At 41.3% G+C, this 20059-nt stretch overlaps 2 gene segments (V, D, J or C) and 1 further gene; all 3 read left to right on the forward strand.

The window, feature by feature from the left end:
* Positions 1–20059, forward strand: part of Tcra (T cell receptor alpha chain) — a 1796232-nt gene that overhangs the window by 926641 nt on the left and 849532 nt on the right.
* Trav13n-4 (T cell receptor alpha variable 13N-4) lies at positions 7761–9499 on the forward strand. The segment is given in 2 exon segments: positions 7761–7812; positions 9221–9499. Coding segments are annotated over 2 exon segments (331 nt in total).
* On the forward strand, positions 15470–15968 carry Trav14n-3 (T cell receptor alpha variable 14N-3). The segment is given in 2 exon segments: positions 15470–15521; positions 15660–15968. Coding segments are annotated over 2 exon segments (361 nt in total).

Consider the following 20059-nt stretch of genomic DNA (forward strand, 5'->3'; position numbering starts at 1 on the left):
TGTTGTCAGTAAATCAGCAGTTCAGTTCACAGGTCAGCAGCAGCAGCTCGATCTACTCACAAACACTTCAGGGATATATCAGCAGTGTAGTTTGTAGTGTCAGGATAGCAGCAGGTGTGGTCTGACCTAACAGGAATAGCCAGGCCTCAGCGGAATTGGCTCCAGTCACCAGGACCAAGATCATCAGGAATGCCAGGAGAAGTTCTCTGCTGTGCCTCTCCCTCTCCTTCTCCCTCTCCCTCTCTCCAAAGTGAAGATCAATGAATACTAAAGACCAAGAAGTGTTTAGCTATGCAAGCAAACCAAGCAAGTTCCTGTCTTTTTTATACTCCCTCCAAACAACACGTGCCTTCCATAGGTTTTGCCTCACCATGGCTCTTGCCTCAGCACATGAGTCTTTGCAAAACTCCATGTGAGCTGACATCACTCTGTCAACCAGCCTGAGTCTGCAGAAGCAGCAAGAAAGCACAGCACACCATCAGAAGATTTTTGGTGCCTTTCTTTCTACAGACTCACAACAAATGGAGTTCAACTATACAGTGTAAGGTGGACCAACACATGTTTGATATTAGCAAAGAATCCTTCATCACGTGCCCTTCCACATTCTTGCTTTAGCAGAACCTGTGTCTGCTTCAGTGAGACATTCTTTCATGAGTCTGCTTTAGCCTTTCACTTATGTCTTAGTTAGGAAAACATTCCTTCCCGTGTTTATCCCAACAAAACATCATTCAACACTACTGACTTTTCCTAGAAACCGAAGTTTCCTCTTCAAATCTCAAGGATAGACAATTAAGATTATGGGAAATTAAAATCTAAAAAATAAAGGAAGCTATAAATGGAGTCAAAAGATAGCGTACCAAATGTTAAAACATTCATTGCCAACTGTGTATCAGACAGATTAATATCCAGAATATATAAAGAACTTCTAAACTTTAAAAACTCAAAAACCAAATCATTTAATCAATTTATTAATTTATGACCTGAATAGATACTCAGAAATCAATACAAATACCCAATAAGTATTGGAAAATGTTTTCAATATTTTTAGCTATGAGGGAACCACAAATAAAGGCTTCAGTCAAGTGAATGTCACTTCAGTTAAGTGATTATTTCAAAACTAACAACAGACACTGCTGAGAATGTGAAGACAGAGAAATCCTCATATACGGCAGGGGCATTATAAACTGGTATGGCCACTCTACCAACCAGTGTGGAGGTGGGTCAAAAATTAAAACTAGAACTGCCTAATGAGTCAGCTACATGACTCAGACATATATCCAATTGACCCTAAGTCCATATACCACATAAATACTTGTACATCTATGCTTATACCCTTCCCATCAATTGGGAAATGGGTACAACCCAAGTGTCCGCAAATAGGATAGTAAATAAGTTATACATTAGCTTGGTTGTAAAAGCTGATTGTTCTGTCTCAATGCTAGCCTTCCTTATGTAAAAAGTCAATATCAATATGTCTTATTTGCCAACGTTATGAATAGTAATGTGTTAAACCAATACATTAAGATTCTGTTGTTGTATCATGTAGCTGATGAATGATCTAAAAGATTTCATGTGGAATGAATGAAGAAGATGCTTCATAGTTTCTTACTTTGAATCCTAGGCTCAAGAAGAGCCCTCTGTATGTTCATATGATTTTGAGTTTTATATTGTTTTCAAAACTAAAATGTATTGAAGGCCTTTTCTCTCTAAATTCCCATTATTACAGTTTTATTTCATTTCACAAACTTTATTATAAGAAAGTCTTGAAAATAAATAAAAATATCACACACCAAAATTAACTAGACTCCAAGTCTACACAACTTAGTGAACTTGTATAAACTTGAATTGGCTGATGCCAATTATTACAACTTTAATCTTCCAAGTGATGATAAAGTGGCCATAAACATATTTTGGATTTAGATAAAGTGAATAATTGAGCTTCACAGATTTGTGTGGCCAACATATTTTTCATTGTACACTTAGGTGTTGCCATCAAGATTTTACAGCCTTCAGCTACAGTTATTTTATACTGGGATTTCCTGTTCGGTTGCTTAACTCAGAGTCAGTTTGTTTCCTCCCAGTTTCCAGCGATTGACTCCTTATCTTTCCTCCCTAACTTCCTCCAGTAAGCTTTTCTGCTCTCACTGTTCACTGCCACCACACTGTGCTCTCTGATCTGTCTAAGGATGATTCTGTCCTTTGAGTGCTGCCTTTGGCACAAAATTGCCTCACTGAATGGTAGCTGTTAAGGCTTACAATAATTATACTGATTCTTCTATATGTTTGTTTGCATGATTTAATATACAGTAATACACAATACCTTGCTAGAACTAGAATCATGGCAGTAGAAATGGAAGGTCTCATGAGTCCTGCCCTCTGGTGTGCAAGGCCGGCATAATCTCTTGCTGACAGCATCTACAACATGACAGGTGTCACTCCTAGGATTCAGTTACACTTCAGAAAAGTGGTGAAGAGACTTTTCCATGAGTAACTAAGTCCCTAATCAGTTTGACACATGATGAATCTAAACTTTGAATTAGTGCAGAAAACTGGAAATTTTAAGTTTCAGGCCAAGGTTTATCTATTTGATTTACTTCTGTAAATCATTTTTAGATCCATAATTCTTATTTGGGTCTTCTTGTGATAGTACATTTATAATGTTTCCTATAGAGAGGGAAAAAAAATACTGAGTTAATTCTTAGCGACATCAATCAAGTTTCTACTTATGGTGCCTTTTGATGATGTTTAGAGGTTTAGCAATAAAATATTTTATAGTTTTCTGAACTGTGACGTTTCTGGTAGATTCCTTTAAAATATTTTAAGATACTGTATTTTTCACACTCTAAAAAATTTTAGGCATGTTTCCAGTTCACAAGTTTTTAAAGTCACAAGTTTAAAACTTTAGGTTCTAACACTTTCGAATTTATAATTAAATTTAGAAAATATAACTTTTTCTTGATATGTGAATGTTCTAGCTACTTTTCCTTTTGCTATAAACAAACCATGGGCCAGAAGCAAGTTGTATATGAAAGAGTTTGTTTCAGTTTACAGTCTACAGGCCAACATTGAGGAAGTCAGGGCAGGAACTCCAGGCAGGCGTTAAAGCAGAACCAGGAAGAAATGCTGCTTCCTAGCCTTGCTTCTTGTGTTTTGCTCAGCTTGCTCTCTCTTACAAGCTAGGACCACACAACTGCCCACAGTGAACACTGTCCATAGAGAGCTAGGCAGTTCCAGATCAATCACCAATCAAAAAGGTACCTCAAAAACATGCTCATGGGCTAATATGACAGAAGCAAACACTCGACTGAGGTTTCCTCATCCCAGGTGACTCTAGTTTGTATCAAGTTGACAAAACACCAACCCATAGAATTGACCTTTTATCAACTCAAAGACATCAAAATTAAAACACAGCCTTTCCTTTTTTGTTATTTCTGAGATCTCATGCTAGTATCATGATATAAAGATTGGGGTATAAAGCTTTAAAAGCCCTACATTTGAATACTTTACAAGTTTAGTCTCTAAAATACTCAAATTCTCTTGCAGAATCAAAAATGAAGGACCAAGGCACAGTTACAGTCATATCAAAGTAAAGTCCAACATTCTGCAGTGTAAATCAAATAATGGAGCTTAGTATTTGACCTCTGGTGTTCACTAGTGGTCTTCTGGGCTCCAAAGGGCCTGCAAAGTTCAATTTCTCTGACTCTACAAGCCACAGCAAGCATGCCTTGTCTCATGCTTATATGAGCAAGCTCTTCTCCATACTACTGCAGTCCCTGGTGCTCATCCCACAAAAGTCATGACATCTTCACTGTGCTACGATCTGACTTCCCCTTTACTAACCCCCTCTCAAAGCATCTTCAAGGACTCTGACCCTACCTCAAATCCCCAAGCCTCCAATTCTCTACATGACCTATTTGATTACTATATTTTTTCTGAAAGAAATTTATTTATACATTATTGACCAAATTTGGCTGCCATCTTGAGATGCAATTTTGGCCCCCTCTGGGACACATCTGTGTGTAAACTCTGATGAAAATACTTTCTAAATTTCACTTTAATGATTCTTGTCACTTATTAATCACAGGTGATTTTTTTTATATCTAACCAGCATCAATTGTCTTCGTAAAACAAAAGTTTCACTTCACTGCTGATTCTTCAGCCCTAACTGACCAGAAGCCACAGATTCTTAACTCAAAATATCCACACGCATTCCAAATAATGTCCTCGAGGAACTCTTAAGTTTCCCTCTCAACTTTTCAAACAGGGACCATCACCAGCATCCTTATCTTCCAGATTCCCACATCTCATTAAGCATGGTCAAATGCTCCAAATTCTCTACTCTTCATAAATAAAATAGTTCATGGCATAAAAATCCACATGGTCAGGTCCATCAGAATTCACACCAATTTCTGTCCTATTGTCCTTGTTATTGAGATAAAACATTGACCAAACCAACTTAGAAAAGAAAGGGTTTATTTCAGCTTACAGACTGTAGTCCATCATTAAGGAAAGTCTGGGCATGGAATCCATGCAGAAACTAAAGGAAAACCATGATAAAATTATGCTTATTTTCTGGCTTTTCATGGCTTGCTCTGCTTGCTATTTTATACAACCCAGGATCACAAGGCCCTCTGTCAACCAGGCCCCCAGCCTCATCGGTGCAATTATTGAGTTGAGGTTTCCTCTTCCTAAGCGACTCTAGTTCATGTCACATGAGAGTCAGACAGTGAGAAGCATAATAAAATTTTAAACTTATCTTGCAATTTTTCCTCTAGAGGACACTGTTCTCTAAATAGAAACTGAGTTTTCTGTAGATTAGAGGAAAGCTACAAAAACCCACTTTCTCTATTTAAGCTGAAATTTCTGGTTTATTTGGAGACTCGGTTGTGTCATGTGATGTTTTTCTGGAAACTGTCTCATGAGAGGATGCTTTGCTGAGGCAGACACATGTGTTTTTCTGGAAGCTGTCTTGTGAGAAGGCATGTGATGTTGATGCTTGAGAGGGTACATGAGGTTTAGAAAGAATATAACTACACCCCACAGTCAGGGAGAAGGTGCTCTCGCATCGATTTACCTTGCAGTGCTTCACTGGTCTTCACTGACAATGCTCTTGCATTGGTAACCCTCGCATTGCTTTGCTGGTCTTAGTAGATCTTTGATTGTCATGACTTCATAAACAGAGACCCTCCAAAGAACTTTTCATAGTCTTCCAGCTGCTTCCAACAGACTTGAGCCAATTTGATGGAGCCTCATGATTTCTTCTGGCTTTAGCTGCTGCTACTGTTCATGTTTGGTGTTTGCTGGTTGAACTGGAAGGCCGCTGCTGATCCATGTTTGATGTTTTTGGCAGGACTGCTGATATCCTGACAATGAAGATTGGAATCATCCCCAAAGAACTACTTCTAAACAGCTCCATATCCCTCTTATCCGATTAACAATCTTTCTCCTCTACCTTTGGCCAGTGGCTTAGAAGGGAGATTGAAGCATTTAAGAATCCTTATAAAAGTAGGTTATGAAAAATCTAAGCCTACACTCTACTTCTTTTTCCTTCTTTTTTTTTCTTTTTTATTAGGTATTTTCCTCATTTATATTTCCAATGCTATCCCAAAAGTCCCCCATACCCTCCCCCCCACTCCCCTACCCACCCACTCCCACTTCTTGGCCCTGGTGTTCCCCTGTACTGGGGCATATAAAGTTTGCAAGTCCAATGGTCCTCTCTTTCCAGTGATGGCCGACTAGGCCATCTTTTGATACATATGCAGCTAGAGTCAAGAGCTCCGAGGTACTGGTTAGTTCATAATGTTGTTCCACCTATAGGGTTGCAGATCCCTTTAGCTCCTTGGGTACTTTCTCTAGCTCCTCCATTGGGGGCTGTCTTAATTAGGGTTTTACTGCTGTGAACAGACACCATGACCAAGGGAAGTCTTATAAAAACAACATTTAATTGGGGCTGGCTTACAGGTTCAGAGGTTCAGTCCATTATCATAAAGGTGAGAGCATGGCAGTATCCAGGCAGGAATGGCGCAGGAGGAGCTGAGAGTTCTATGTCTTCATCCAAAGGCTGCTAGTGGAAGACTGACTTCCAGGCAACTAGGGTGAGGATTTTATACCCACACCCACAGTGACACACCCATTCCAACCAGGTCACTCCTATTCCAACAAGGCCACACCTTCAGATGGTGCCACTCCCTGGTCCAAGGATATACAAACCATCACAGGGGCCCTGTGATCCATCCAATTGCTGACTGTGAGCATTCACTTATGTGTTTGCTAGGCCCCAGCATAGTCAACATTACTGACTAGGCATATTTTAGTCAGAGGATTTTAAACAATGGAGGAAGAATCTCAGACACCAGAGGAAGGTTTATTGCCAAGAATGGCTCTTCCTGCCAGGTTCTTCAATCTCCCTGTTGTGAAGGAATCAATATCTCCTTGATCTTTGTGCACTTCCCTGGGTGTGGTTGTTATCCTGGCAATATTTGTTTTCTAGAGAATCCTAGGAAGGAGTGAGTTGCTTCCTGCTCATCTTGGTGACCTTGCTGTGCATCCTGAAGTTTGGACAGCTCTGTGAGTGTCACTCTGCTTCAGTCCATCTTCACAGAAAGAACACTGTGTGGCTTCACTCTGAACAGACAGCCTCCTGTGGCTGAGTTTCCCCACACAGCACTAAGGCTACAGGAGGATGCAGAGCCCAGAGACGCCCCTGCCTGATGGCTGCATCTGTGCATGTGCAGCAGCTGCTCTGGAGCTGAGGGGCAGCTGCTCATCCCTTGTCCCTCAGGGTCCTTCCCTCCATCTGTGACACCCTCGCCTGGGTTTCCAGGGCCTCCTGAAGCTCACATCAGGAAGTCAGCCTGCCTCAGCCATGGATGGGCTTTCAGACAAAGTGCAGGAAGGTTAAAAACTCCCTTGATCATGAGACTGAGGCAGCTGGGTACTTCTCTGCACTGAGTCACTAGTGCAGAGCTAGACACAAACCACCTGAGACTTGAACAGTAAGACACCAGGATTTCAGCCTCAGACACTTTCAGGAATTTTGCCATGTTGTAAAAAACTTTAAATTACATGCCTCTATTGTTACAAACGTGCAGTATATTGTTCCCTGCAGTTGCCATGTGCAATAACGCACCAGCACTTCTTGCTCCTGTTCCTCTGGCACTTACAGACTATGGTTTCCCCCTCCACCTCCTCCTCATGGGCCATTTAAGAATATTTACCATAAACTTGGGTTGTAACAGGAGTGTGCAAATATACATCCTATCTATTCTAAGAAAAGGAGACCATTAAATCTATACTACATAATAATTAATATCATGTAACTCTATATGACTGGAGTATCTTCATTAAATTAATACAAAGTCAATGAAAATATTTTAGTCAAAGCATGCACCTATATTCTGGATATAATATTTAGCTCTTTTTTATACTATTCTTCAGGCTCTTGTTGAGACAGTTGAGACATTTTATTCTTAGGAGGAACTGGTCGGTCCTCTTCTCCTCAAAGTTTCCTCACTTGTCCTAAGATCCCAATGTCATCAAAGAAGAACCTTCTTCCTTTACTGTCTCCAACCAGACTCTCAGCATGAGAGGAGCTTCAGGCTCTGAAGGCTGGGAGGGAACTCAGCAGGGTGTGGCCAGACAGGGTTCCTGGGTGGAGCTGACTGGTTGCAGAAGAAGGAGGGGACACTTCAACAGCCACCCTGACACCACAGCCCAGGAGCTGGTTACTTGCTTCTGTCTCCAGCAGCTACACAAGCACCATGAAGAGGCTGCTGTGCTCTCTGCTGGGGCTCCTGTGCACCCAGGTTTGCTGTGAGTCTGGGTGTCCGCATTCAGGGCACCTGAGAGGATCTGGCTCAGCACATGGAGGGGTGGGGAGAGCAGCTCAGGGGTCCTGCAGAGCTCCCACCTTCTCAGAGGCCATGGGTGTGCTCAGGGCTCTATGGACACTGCAGTGACAGCTATCTGTGTCTCTTTCTCTGTTTCTTTTTTTTCCTTTTTTATTGGGTATTTATTTCATTTACATTTCCAGTGCTATCCCAAAAGTCCCCCACATGCTCCCCCACCTACTCCCCCACCCACCCACTCCCACTTCTTGGCCCTGGCATTCCTCTGTACTGGGGCATATAAAGTTTGCCCGACCAATGGGCCTCTCTTTCCACTGATGGCTGACTAGGCCATCTTCTGATACATATGCAGCTAGAGACACGAGCTCCAGGGGGGTACTGGTTAGTTCATATTGTTGTTCCACCTATATGGTTGCAGATCCCTTTAGCTCCTTGGGTACTTTCTCTAGCTCTTCCATTGGGGGACCTCTGATCCATCCAATAGCTGACTGTGAGCATCCATTTATGTGTTTGCATAGTCTCACAAGAGACAGGTATATCTGGGTCCTTTCAGCAAAATCTTGCTTGTGTATGCAATGGTGTCAGTGTTTAGAGGCTGATTATGGGATGGATCCCTGGATATGGCAGTCTCTAGATGGTCCATCCTTTCGTCCCAGCTCCAGACTTTGTCTCTATAACTCCTTCCATGGGTGTTTTGTTCCTAACTCTAAGAAGGAGCAAAGTGTCCACACTTTGGTCTTTGTTCTTCTTGAGTTTCATGTGTTTAGCAAATTGTATCTTATATCTTGGGTATTCTAAGTTTCTGGGCTAATATCCACTTATCAGTGAGTACATATTGTGCGAGTTCTTTTGTGATTGTGTTACCTCACTCAGGATGATGCCCTCCAGGTCCAACCATTTGCCTAGGAATTTCATAAATTCATTCTTTTTAATAGCTGAGTAGTACTCCATTGTGTAGATGTACCACATTTTCTGTATCCATTCCTCTGTTGAGGGGCATCTTGGTTCTTTCCAGCTTCTGGCTATTATAAATAAGGCTGCTATGAACATAGTGGAGCATGTGTCCTTCTTACGGTTGGGACATCTTCTGGATATATGCCCAGGAGAGGTATTGCTGGATCCTCCGGTAGTATTATGTCCAATTTTCTGAGGAACCGCCAGACTGATTTCCAGAGTGGTTGTACAAGCTTGCAATCCCACCAACAATGGAGAAGTGTTCCTCTTTCTCCACATCCTCGCCAGCATCTGCTGTCACCTGAATTTTTGATCTTAGACATTCTGATTGGTGTGAGGTGGAATCTCAGTGTTGTTTTGATTTGCATTTCCCGGATGATTAAGGATGTTGAACATTTTTTCAGGTGCTTCTCAATTAGGGCTGAAAGAACAGCAAGTGCAGCAGAGTCCCGCATCCTTGGTTCTGCAGGAGGCGGAGAACGCAGAGCTCCAGTGTAGCTTTTCCATCTTTACAAACCAGGTGCAGTGGTTTTACCAACGTCCTGGGGGAAGACTCGTCAGCCTGTTGTACAATCCTTCTGGGACAAAGCAGAGTGGGAGACTGACATCCACAACAGTCATTAAAGAACGTCGCAGCTCTTTGCACATTTCCTCCTCCCAGATCACAGACTCAGGCACTTATCTCTGTGCTATGGAACCACAGTGCTCCCCACACACCTGCAGCCCGCACACAAACCTTCAGCTGGGTGGGCGTGGCCCTTTGCAGTCACAAGACATCAGGAAGCCACCACAAAACATCTGTGAAGCTTACTGCCTCTTTCTTGTATGGGTAGAGTTTCACCCTTGGGTAAGCTTTGGACCTTGTAGGTTCACGTTTGCCTTTATCTTCATTTCCCAATACATACTCCCTCCTGAATTAGCAGTGTTCAACTCAGAGCTGACAGAAGCTGATGGGATGACTGAATCTACATAACCATCTTAGCCACCGTGTGCTGAACTTGTAAAGGGTAAGGAGCAAAAGGAGAGAGAGGCAAAGGCTGTCTGTCATCCATGTAAAACTGCTATGGACGGTGATACACAACTTAGATGTGTCTCAAGAACATTCAGTCCTGAGCAGAGTGGGCCAAGATAAAGGTGGACACATGTGTTTGGCCTATTGATGCAGTAGGAAAACATCCCCAAACGTTTCTTTGCTGTTAAACAGATGTGAGCAAGACTCGAGGTATATTTTCCCCTCACCTAAGTCACATGCATATCCTTGCAGTTTCTCTGAACAAGGACTCTGCCCTATTCTGAAGAATGGCCCCTGAATGTTTAAGAATATGTTCTTGGCTGGATGGATATTTGTGACTGTTGGGGTCCGGGAATTGCTTCACAAACCTCAAGAACACCGATCGCACACAGATAGAGATGGTTCTGTAAGCATATGCCTAAGGACTGATAGACCAGGCCACAGTCCTGATTAGAGTATTGAACCATGACATGGAGTTAAGATCCTATAGGATTTTTGAGCCTGGCCAACAGCAAGGCAGGTTCAAGGCCTAGCGATGAATGCTTCAGGAGAGAGAACTCTTCCCCAAGTGTTACCGGTCAGTACAGGCAGCCACTCTCAGAGAATCCTCAGTGAAAGGATTCCAGGTATTGCAGTATATGACTGACTGTCCATGGTCCTCTCAGTGGGGTGTCATGGTTACATGATCCAGAGCAGGTACAGAAATTGGTAGGGAGTGACTCCACTCATCCATCCCCCCCCTTTACCTCCCCCCTCCTTTCCTGGGGCATCAAGTCTCTATAGGATTAGGTGCACCCTTCCCCACTGAGGCCAGACAAGGATTCCTCTGCTACATATGTGCCCTACGTCCATGGACCAGCCCATATATGCTCTTTGGTTGGTGGCAGCTCCTGGAGGTCCATGCTAGTTGATATTGTTGGTCTTCCTATGGGATTGCCGTATCCTTTAGCACCTTCAATCCTTCCCCTAACTCTTCTATGAGGAAAGGTTCCCAACCTCAGTTTCAGTTTTTTGGTTGAAAGTGTCTGCATCTGTCTCAGTCAGCTGCTGGTAGAGTTCCTCAGAGGACAGCCATGCTAGGCTCCTGTCTGCAAACACAACATGGCATCAGTAATAGTGTCAGGGTTGGTGTCCAAACCCCATAGGTAGATCCCAAGTTGGTCCAGTCACTCAATGGCCTTTTCTTCCATCTCTGCTCCATTTTTGTCCTTGTATTTCTTTTAGTCAGGAAAATTCTTGGTCAAAAACATTTCTTAAAGTGTCTTTTTAAGACACAAAGCAGTCTGTACAGGGCAAGGGGTCTTTGAAGAGTTGACAAGGTGGGGTGAACACAACCAAAACACATTCTATGAAATTTTCAAGTAACTAAAATAATAGAAGCGATTCCTTATCTCCAGTAGCTTTAGGGCCACAGTATATTTGCTCTAACAGAAGTGTAATGACTGCAGTTCCTTTACAGTTATCATACACCATGTAAACTTTCTAATTCTTTTAACTCATTTGAGCTTGTGCAGAGAGGATTTGGAATGTCCCTGAAATGCTCAAGGTTAAAGCTTATACCCCATGTTGTAAATACTAAGATTCAAAGGTTGGGGGCCTAGTTTGACATCATAGTTTATTGGGAACTTGACCTGAAAAAGACTTAGCACAGATGGTTTGTTCTTTCTGTCATTGGTTGAGACTTTAGTCTCCCTCTGTATTTATTATTCCTTTAATATCCATTGCAGTTGTAACTTGGTGAGTATGATCTCCCACACACAGTTCATACTTATCTTGAAATGTCTTTATTTCTCCACCAGGTTTAAAAGTTAATTTTCAGAGTATAAAAATATTGTTTGGCATTTATCTACCTTCAGTGCTTAAATTATATCATGTCTGCTTTGAGAGAGACTTTGATATTTCTCTGGAATTTCTGTCTTTGTATATAGTGGGTCCCCCCTTATGTCTTTTCACATTTTCTTTTTGCTTTGTATTTTTGACATCTTGACTAACATATAGAATAAATTGCTTCTTCTCTGGTCATGTATACTTAAGGTTCTAAGGACCTTTGGTGTTCACATATTTGCTTATTTCTCTACATTTGGGAATATTTATGTTAAAATATTTTAATAGTTAATCTATGCTATTAGTGTTTTTCTCAGGTCCTTCATTTCCCTGTGAGTTTGAGGGTTTGGTCTGTAGATAATTTTCCAGAAGTCTTGATCATTGAAGTCATTCTTTTTTTTTTCCTAAGTAATGTTTGAATGCAGTACTCATCACCTGCCCCCCACCTAATATTCAAAGGTTTGGGGCCTAGTATTAATTCTCAGCAATAACCATTCAGTAATAGCCCATTCATTCATTCATGAATTCGTTCTGCTTGGTTGAGTATTTTAATAATGCTTTTTTCACTGTGTGTTTTGATTCATTATGTATTTTTTTAATATTTTTTATTATTACGTATTTTCCTCAATTACATTTAGAATGCTATCCCCAATGTCCCCCATACCCTGCCCCCCCACTTCCCTACCCACCCATTCCCATTTTTTTGGCCCTAGCATTCCCCTGTACTGGGGCATATAAAGTTTGCATGTACAATGGGCCTCTCTTTCCAGTGATGGCCGACTAGGCCATCTTTTGATACATATGCAGCTAGAGTCAAGAGCTCCGGGGTACTGGTTAGTTCATAATGTTGTTGCACCTACAGGGTTGCAGATCTCTTTAGCTCCTTGGATACTTTCTCTAGCTCCTCCATTGGGGGCCCTGTGCTCTCATTATGTATTTTTATTTCCACCAATTCTTCTTTGGTTTGTTACAGATCTTAATTTCCTTGCTCTATTCTAGTTCAGTTTTGCTGACTTTTTTCTTTCTGCTGCTTTCTCACCAGGTTCTGGATTCAGAAGGGGAGTCTAATCAGAAATGCAGTGCCCGAGGGCTCACTGTGTGCTCTGAAAAGACCTCACTAGAATCATGTGTGGTACATACATCACATTACAAAAGCATTGTTCTTCCCAGGAATGTCCAGGAATCTTAAGCAAATACTCCAGATCCCTCTAAGTCACACCTCAAGTATAGGAGAGAAAGTGTGTCATAGCTGCCCTCAACAGGACAAAGTCTCTTTCCGTGGGAAGGAATATTGGCACCAAAGGAAAAGTCATTGATATAAGGATTTCTTCACAGAAACTTAGCTCAGGAAACTGTTGTGTGAAGAGCTCCATATTTGGCCACAGAGGGGCAGTGCTGTATCAGAGGAGATGAAGTGTGTTTCTTCTAAGTACCTATCAGTGAACCAATGAGTTTATGTACTCATCAGGTTGCATTTGCATATGTATTTGCACATATGCCTAATTTTAAAGAGTCCATGAATATGTGAAAGATATGGTAGAGATTGGGAAAAGGAGAAGAAAGAGGTAAGTTATGTAAATACAATTTAATTTTAAAAAATTGCATACAAATAAATTATCTCCTAACTTGCTTAAGTATATTTAAAGAAAAACAAATATACATATCTACCTAACCATCTAACTATATTATATTTGTTTATCCCAAGCTCATAGCCTTGAAACGTGACTTTAGAAGAACACTATTAGATTCATGCTATCCTTCAAGGCCAGGGCCACATTAACTTCTCTTGTGTACATTTATAATGCTGACACCCGTACCTTGCCCATTCTGCTGCCACACTGATATGACCCATACCTAGAATTATGTTATATATCCTTTCCTCATGGTTCGAAGCCATTTTAAACTATTCTTCAATCAGAATCTTTCCTGACTGGCTCAGGAAACAGTGTCCACACCTTTACTTCATGGTCTTGTCTAGACACACAGGTGTCTTTGGTAACCCTCAGTTTTCTGTTCTCTGTTGAAGATTGGAATTGTGTGTGTCATAAAAGACACCCAAGCACTGCCCATACAGTAGGCAGCTAGGCACTCAGCAAATACATAGCACATCTTCCTCATCCTCAATCTAATTTATTTCTATCCTCAGATCACCTTAGCTTATTCTTTTCTAGTTTTCACACATAAAAACGAATTATAATATATTTCTTTATATGTCAATTTTGCTTAGTATCATATCCTCCAACTCTATTTTACTACAAATGACATGATTTAGTTCTTTAATATGGCTGAACACACTCCCTTATTTTATGTCCAATATCTTCTTAATTTGTCTTGTGACAGATGGTACCAGGCTGATTCTCCATCTTGGCTATCTGGCCTTGCTGTTGTAAAATGCATATATAGTATCTTTCTAGCACGGAGAAATACCTACAAGTAGAGTATCTGGATCATTGGTAATCTTTTCTTTCTTTTTAAATCTTTATTAATGTTTTAAATTTTTATTAAACTTTTAATAAAATATATTTGAAAATATTTCAGCTCCTGCTTCTCCTCACATCCCTACCCACCTTAATTCATGATCTTTCATCTAACCTCGCTCCAATAAAAAAAATCAAAATAAACAAATAAAAACTAATAACAGAAAAACATAAAAAACAAAACAAAATATGTCAAAAGTCCCACAAAAAAACCCCAGCAAAACAAAACAAACAAACAAACAAACAAACAAAAAAACCCCAGAGATCCCATTTTGTGTGGAATCCAAAGCATGGCACCTACTATGGAATATGGTTGATATGCCTGATAATGCTCCACTGGGAAAACTAATATTAATTGAAACTATTGTATCTGTCCATCCCAGGCTCATGGGGTTAATATACTATTAGTAGGAGTGACTACTACTAGATTCAAGTCCAGGGACACATCAATTTCTCTAATATACATTTGCAGTGCAGTCACCCATATCTTGTCTGTTCATCTGCCACACCGATATGACCTGAGCCTAGAACTGTTATATATCCTCTCCACTGGGAAACCTACTCATAGTTTGCAGCCAGTTAAAACATCTCCTCAGTCAGGCTCTTCTCTGACTGGATGGGGAGCAGTGTTCACACCCTTTCCTTCGTTGTCTTGCCTAGACTCACAATTATTAATTACAAAGACTGCCTTGGTTAAGAGTGACATCCCCAATTCACTTCCCCTTCCCAGTACTTGGATTTTTCTATTTTGAACATTTGCAGGTTTCATGCATACTGCCTGTCACAGTCTCTGTGAAATCATATGTGCATCAGTCCTGCTGTGTCTGGAAAATGCTGTTCCTTGGGGTTGTTCACAACCTCTGGCTCTTACAATCTTTCCACCTCTTCTTCTAAATGGATCCAAACTTTGAGGGGGTACATTGATGAGAACACCCCATTTAGGGCTGAGTGTTCCATCATCCCTCACTCTATGTACATTGTCCAGTGGGGCTCTGTGTTAATTCATATTCCCATCTATTGTAAGAAACTTCTTTGATGACTTTTGAGCCAAACTCTGATTTATGGGTATATCAATGTCTATACAGCTTTAGTTGGTAGCCATAACAACATACATTGTTACCACCAATGTGTAATGTCCTTATAAGGAAGGGATTTGTAATCCTCATGACTCGATTTTCATAGATACTAAATTTGAGAAGATCAGGAAATGCTTCCTATGTCAGAAAGAGCTTCAGACAAAGCGTCTGTGAAGGGTGGAGCCTGCTCAGAGAGCTGAGGTGCCTGTGAAGTTGGAGTCAGTGTTCTGTGGGTGACAAAAGACCACAGAGTTTCCCCCAAGCTTCAGTCTAGGAGGAATGGACAAGATCCTGACAGCATTGTTTTTACTTCTAGGTCTTCACCTAGCTGGTGAGTCATGGAGGAAAAACCTGAGGATATGGGATTAATGTGGAGGCACAAGAGAATTGGGGCACCAGGCAAGTCATGATATCTAAGCAGGAAGTACATTCCTGGGAACCTAACAACAGTTGCTATTTCTCTACACAGGGGTGAGTGGCCAGCAGGAGAAACATGACCAGCAGCAGGTGAGACAAAGTTCCCAATCTCTGACAGTCTGGGAAGGAGAGACCGCAATTCTGAACTGCAGTTATGAGAACAGTGCTTTTGACTACTTCCCATGGTACCAGCAGTTCCCTGGGGAAGGCCCTGCTCTCCTGATAGCCATACGTTCAGTGTCCGATAAAAAGGAAGATGGACGATTCACAATCTTCTTCAATAAAAGGGAGAAAAATCTCTCCTTGCACATCAAAGACTCTCAGCCTGGAGACTCAGCCACCTACTTCTGTGCAGCAAGTGCACAGTGCTCTCTAGGCACCTGCAGCCCATACCCAAACCTGCAGCTGAGGCTCCAGCAAAGCCCTGCTGTGGGCTGAGCCTGGCAGAGATGCAGGGGAGTTTTCATTTGCAGCAGCAGGTGAAGGGTCATTCAGTGAGTGTGTGGGAAGCCACATGTGCCGTTGCAGAGTGGCGCTGACTACTGCTGGCCACCACGCATAAGTTTGGACAAACAACCAATGTGTACATATGCAGTAAAGTTTTTTGCAAAGACACTGCCTGGCCCGGGCATGATAATGAGGCTTTGAGAGTATAACCAATCAGATGTGAGATATGCAATGAGGTATGATAATGAGGCTCTGTGAGGTACAGAGAGAGAGTAGCCAATCAGATGAGGAACATGCAAATGAGGCTTAGTGCATAACCAATCCGGGTATGAGACACACCTCTCCTAGGCCTATATAAGCAGCACCAGTTCTGGGCTCGGGGTCTCTTTGCCTCTGCAATCAAGCTCTCCCAATAAACGTGTGCAGAAGGATCCTGTTGCAGCATCGTTCTTGTTGGTCAAGTTGGGCATGTGCAAGATGAGTGTAAGGATTAGACCATTGAGCCAGAGACAGACCAAGCTGGAGTCACAGCTTGCTTTCCCCAGTCTCCCTTTGCAGCTGGAGTTTTACATCTATTTCCTTAACTAGTTTAGATGAATTGCTTTCCAGAGCGGTTGTAAAAATAGTTCTCTGTGTCATTGGTTTGTGGCAACTGTACATTAGAGGCCCTGTCTCCCTGCACTCTTGTCAACAGCATTATGAATGTGTGGTCTTTACAGCCCAGCATTAGGAGACCTTGACTTTGGCTTCTGGAATAGAAATCACATAGAATTTTCTTTTACTTTTATTTCCTCTGATGACCAGGAAAGCATTGATTCACATGACCACCGACCTCCTCTACTTCCTCTTGTTTTGTCTTTCATATTCTCATCTACTTTCAAGAAATTCAAGAATGTAAAGCAGCTACCCTACCTAAGCTCCGGGAACAGGCTGGGCTACCAGCCCCCACCTAGCTTCCCTTGAATTCATGAATAAAAGACACAGGCACACAGTTGTTCATTTTCAACTTGCCTTTTGACACAGTTGCTGGGTGCCATTATCTCCAGAATAATGGAAAACCATGCCTTTATTAATATTCTTATCTCCACACTTCCCACCTGCCCTAAACTTTAGTTGCTCAGTTACATCCAGTCCCTGCTAAACATCCCGCCTGTAGGAGTAGCCTGTGTGGCCCCTCTGTTTTGAGATCTCACATTGCTGGTTGACTTTTCTTCATCAGAAGCATGGTTAATTCTGTCTCTCTTCTCCTTCTGTCTCTCTGCTTGCCTCCAGGAACCTGGAAGTCCAGCCTATTCCTTCTACCTAACAATTAGCCCATGGCTTCTATACTGACACATCAAGAACCAATAAGGAACAGGACCTCAGCATCAGCACTCCCCCTACACCAGCTAATGCCTCTGAATGTCTCATAGTACAAGAGTTCAGAGGTACAGATATTTTAAAGACAAAAAAACACAAAGACCATAATTTATATCAAAGTTAGATGAAAGTAATATCAAAGTAACCTTGAAACATTCATTCCTAGCAGAGTATAGCAATTTAGACAGAACATACCAATTACTTTTTACATATATCTTTTCTAGTTATTTTGATTTACTTTAATAATTTTGGTTAACATATCTGCACAATAGACAAGACCATAGAAGTCTCCAATGTGTTGCCAAGGCAGGCACGGCCATTGTGAGAAGGGAAGTGAAGGTCTGAGAGCTGTCTAAGCAAGCACAAACTGAAGTGAGAACAGGGTGTTCTTGGTCATCTCAGTAATAAACGCACTTGCTGGACAGCCAGCAAACTGGAATCTCAACTCCCACTCTCATGACTGAGCACCAAGTACTGTTTACCATTGATCCATTTCTCAGACATTTTAAGCTTCATTCTTTACCAGACAGTATGGTTTGCCAATTAAATTACACAGAAAGTTAGAAGAATTTTCCTAATGAGACAATTCTCCCAGCATAATACATTCAAACTTAGTATACCCCTAAAACAGATTTTAGAGCCCATAACAGAGCTTGCATCTGCTCTATCAAGAGCAAAGAATAGGAATACAACCAGTGAGAGCAGTCCAGGCTGTTGAGAGCTCCTGTAGTCTCCTGCTTAGCTACAGAGATGGAATGATGGGACATGCCCTCAGTTGTCAAATTGTCAACAGAGCAGACCTCAGATACCAGAAACTGCTCCCAGAGGCCCTCATTAATTTGTTATTTAAACTTATAACAAAGAACTGGAATTTTTCAAAGACTTTGTTAATACTTTCTTTTCTGATTGCCTCTTGATTTATTTTAATCAGTAAATTTATTCAACTAATGCATTAAAATAATGAGAAGAATTGAAAAATTAAGAGCTACATTCTAAATGACTATACAGATGTATACAAAAATTCAACCACCCATTTAGCTGGTATTAACATGCCCCTAAGTATATCCATGTTATGTGTTTCATGTGTTGTGAGGGTAAATAATAGCCTTGTATCATGAGGATACTTGGCAAGCTAAATCTGAGATTGTTTTGCAAGTAAAATATAGAGAACTTAGTAAGTCAAACTGAATACTTGAGGACAAAGTTGCTGTAGTAGTTGTTGCTGTTGTTGTTGTTGTTGTTGTTGCAGCATATGTATAAATTATGTGGGTATACACATGTGGAGGCCAGAGACCCACATTGGTCATCTTCCTCTATTGCTCTTCACCTGTTCTATTTGAAAGCAGGGTCTTTCATTGAACTTGGAGCTTGCCTATTGTAATAGATTGGGCATTCCCCAGAACTGAGACTGTAGCTGCACCCCACAGAATCTGAATTATGGCATGGTTGCTGGGGTTCCTCAGCTGCATCCCACAGCATCTGGGCTATGACATGGCTGCTGGAGAGCTGCAGGTGAACACCACAGCATCTGGATTCTGATGTGACTGCTGGGGACCCACACACAGGTCCCCATGATGCACATCAGGCCATTATGTTATTCCTGTTACAATTTCAAAGAGCATAAGCAAACAGGTGTCTTCTAGAATTCTGAAGAATTGCCCTTTACCACATGATCTAGAACTAGCTTTATTAATTGCAGAATTTAAATAGACCCTAGCACTTAGTAAGGGAGGAAGATTTTTTTCAGACGCCAGTGTTTCATGGGGAAATTCATGGTTGTGAGGCTTTAAAAAAATTAATTTTTATCAGCTGTAGGAGCTCTCTGGTGGAGTTTTTGGGGTCACTTAAGTACACAATCATATCATCTGCATATAGTGATATTTTGACTTCTTCCTTTCCAATTTGTATCCCTTTAATCCTCTTTTGTTGTCTAATTGCTCTAGCTAGAACTTCAAGTACTGTATAGAATAGATAGGGAGAGAGAGGGCAGCTTTATCTAGTCCCTTATTTTAGTGGGATTGCTTCAAGTTTATTTTCATTTAGTTTGATGTTGGCTACTGGTTTGCTGTATATTGCTTTTTACTGTGTTTAGGTATGGGCCTTGAATTCCTGATCTTTCCAAGACTTTTAGGGATCCATCCCATATACTGCAACCAAACCTGAACATTATTGTGGATGCCAGGAAGTGCTTGCTGATAGTGCAAAGGACTTAACTGAGAATCTACACGACTCAATATGGTTTCCTCAGATTAGGCAATATCTCAAGTGGGGCCACACCATGGGAGTCGTTACAAACTTTGCAGAAACACAAACCTCAAAACTATGGTTTAGCCACAATTCATGCCTTCTGTGACTTTCCATTCAAATGTATCTACCTTTTGGTAACCCTCTGTTATTCATTTAGAAACCCCAGTCTTCTCTGATTTGGAGTTGGTCCATGTATCCTGTGTCAATAGTTTAAAGAAAATCAGCTTTGCCTTCCTTTAAATAAATAAATAAAAAGTAATCTTTATTAGACAATAGATGTAGAGACATAAACATATGACCATGATCTGTAAGTGCATTAAAGATCTCATATGGCTCGTGGTGAATTTGACTTTGGGTCCCCCAAATGATCCCACAGAGTAACACCCTTTAAAGTGCTGT

The sequence above is a fragment of the Mus musculus genome, chromosome 14 (assembly GCF_000001635.26).
Source record: "Mus musculus strain C57BL/6J chromosome 14, GRCm38.p6 C57BL/6J".
NCBI lineage: Eukaryota > Metazoa > Chordata > Mammalia > Rodentia > Muridae > Mus > Mus musculus.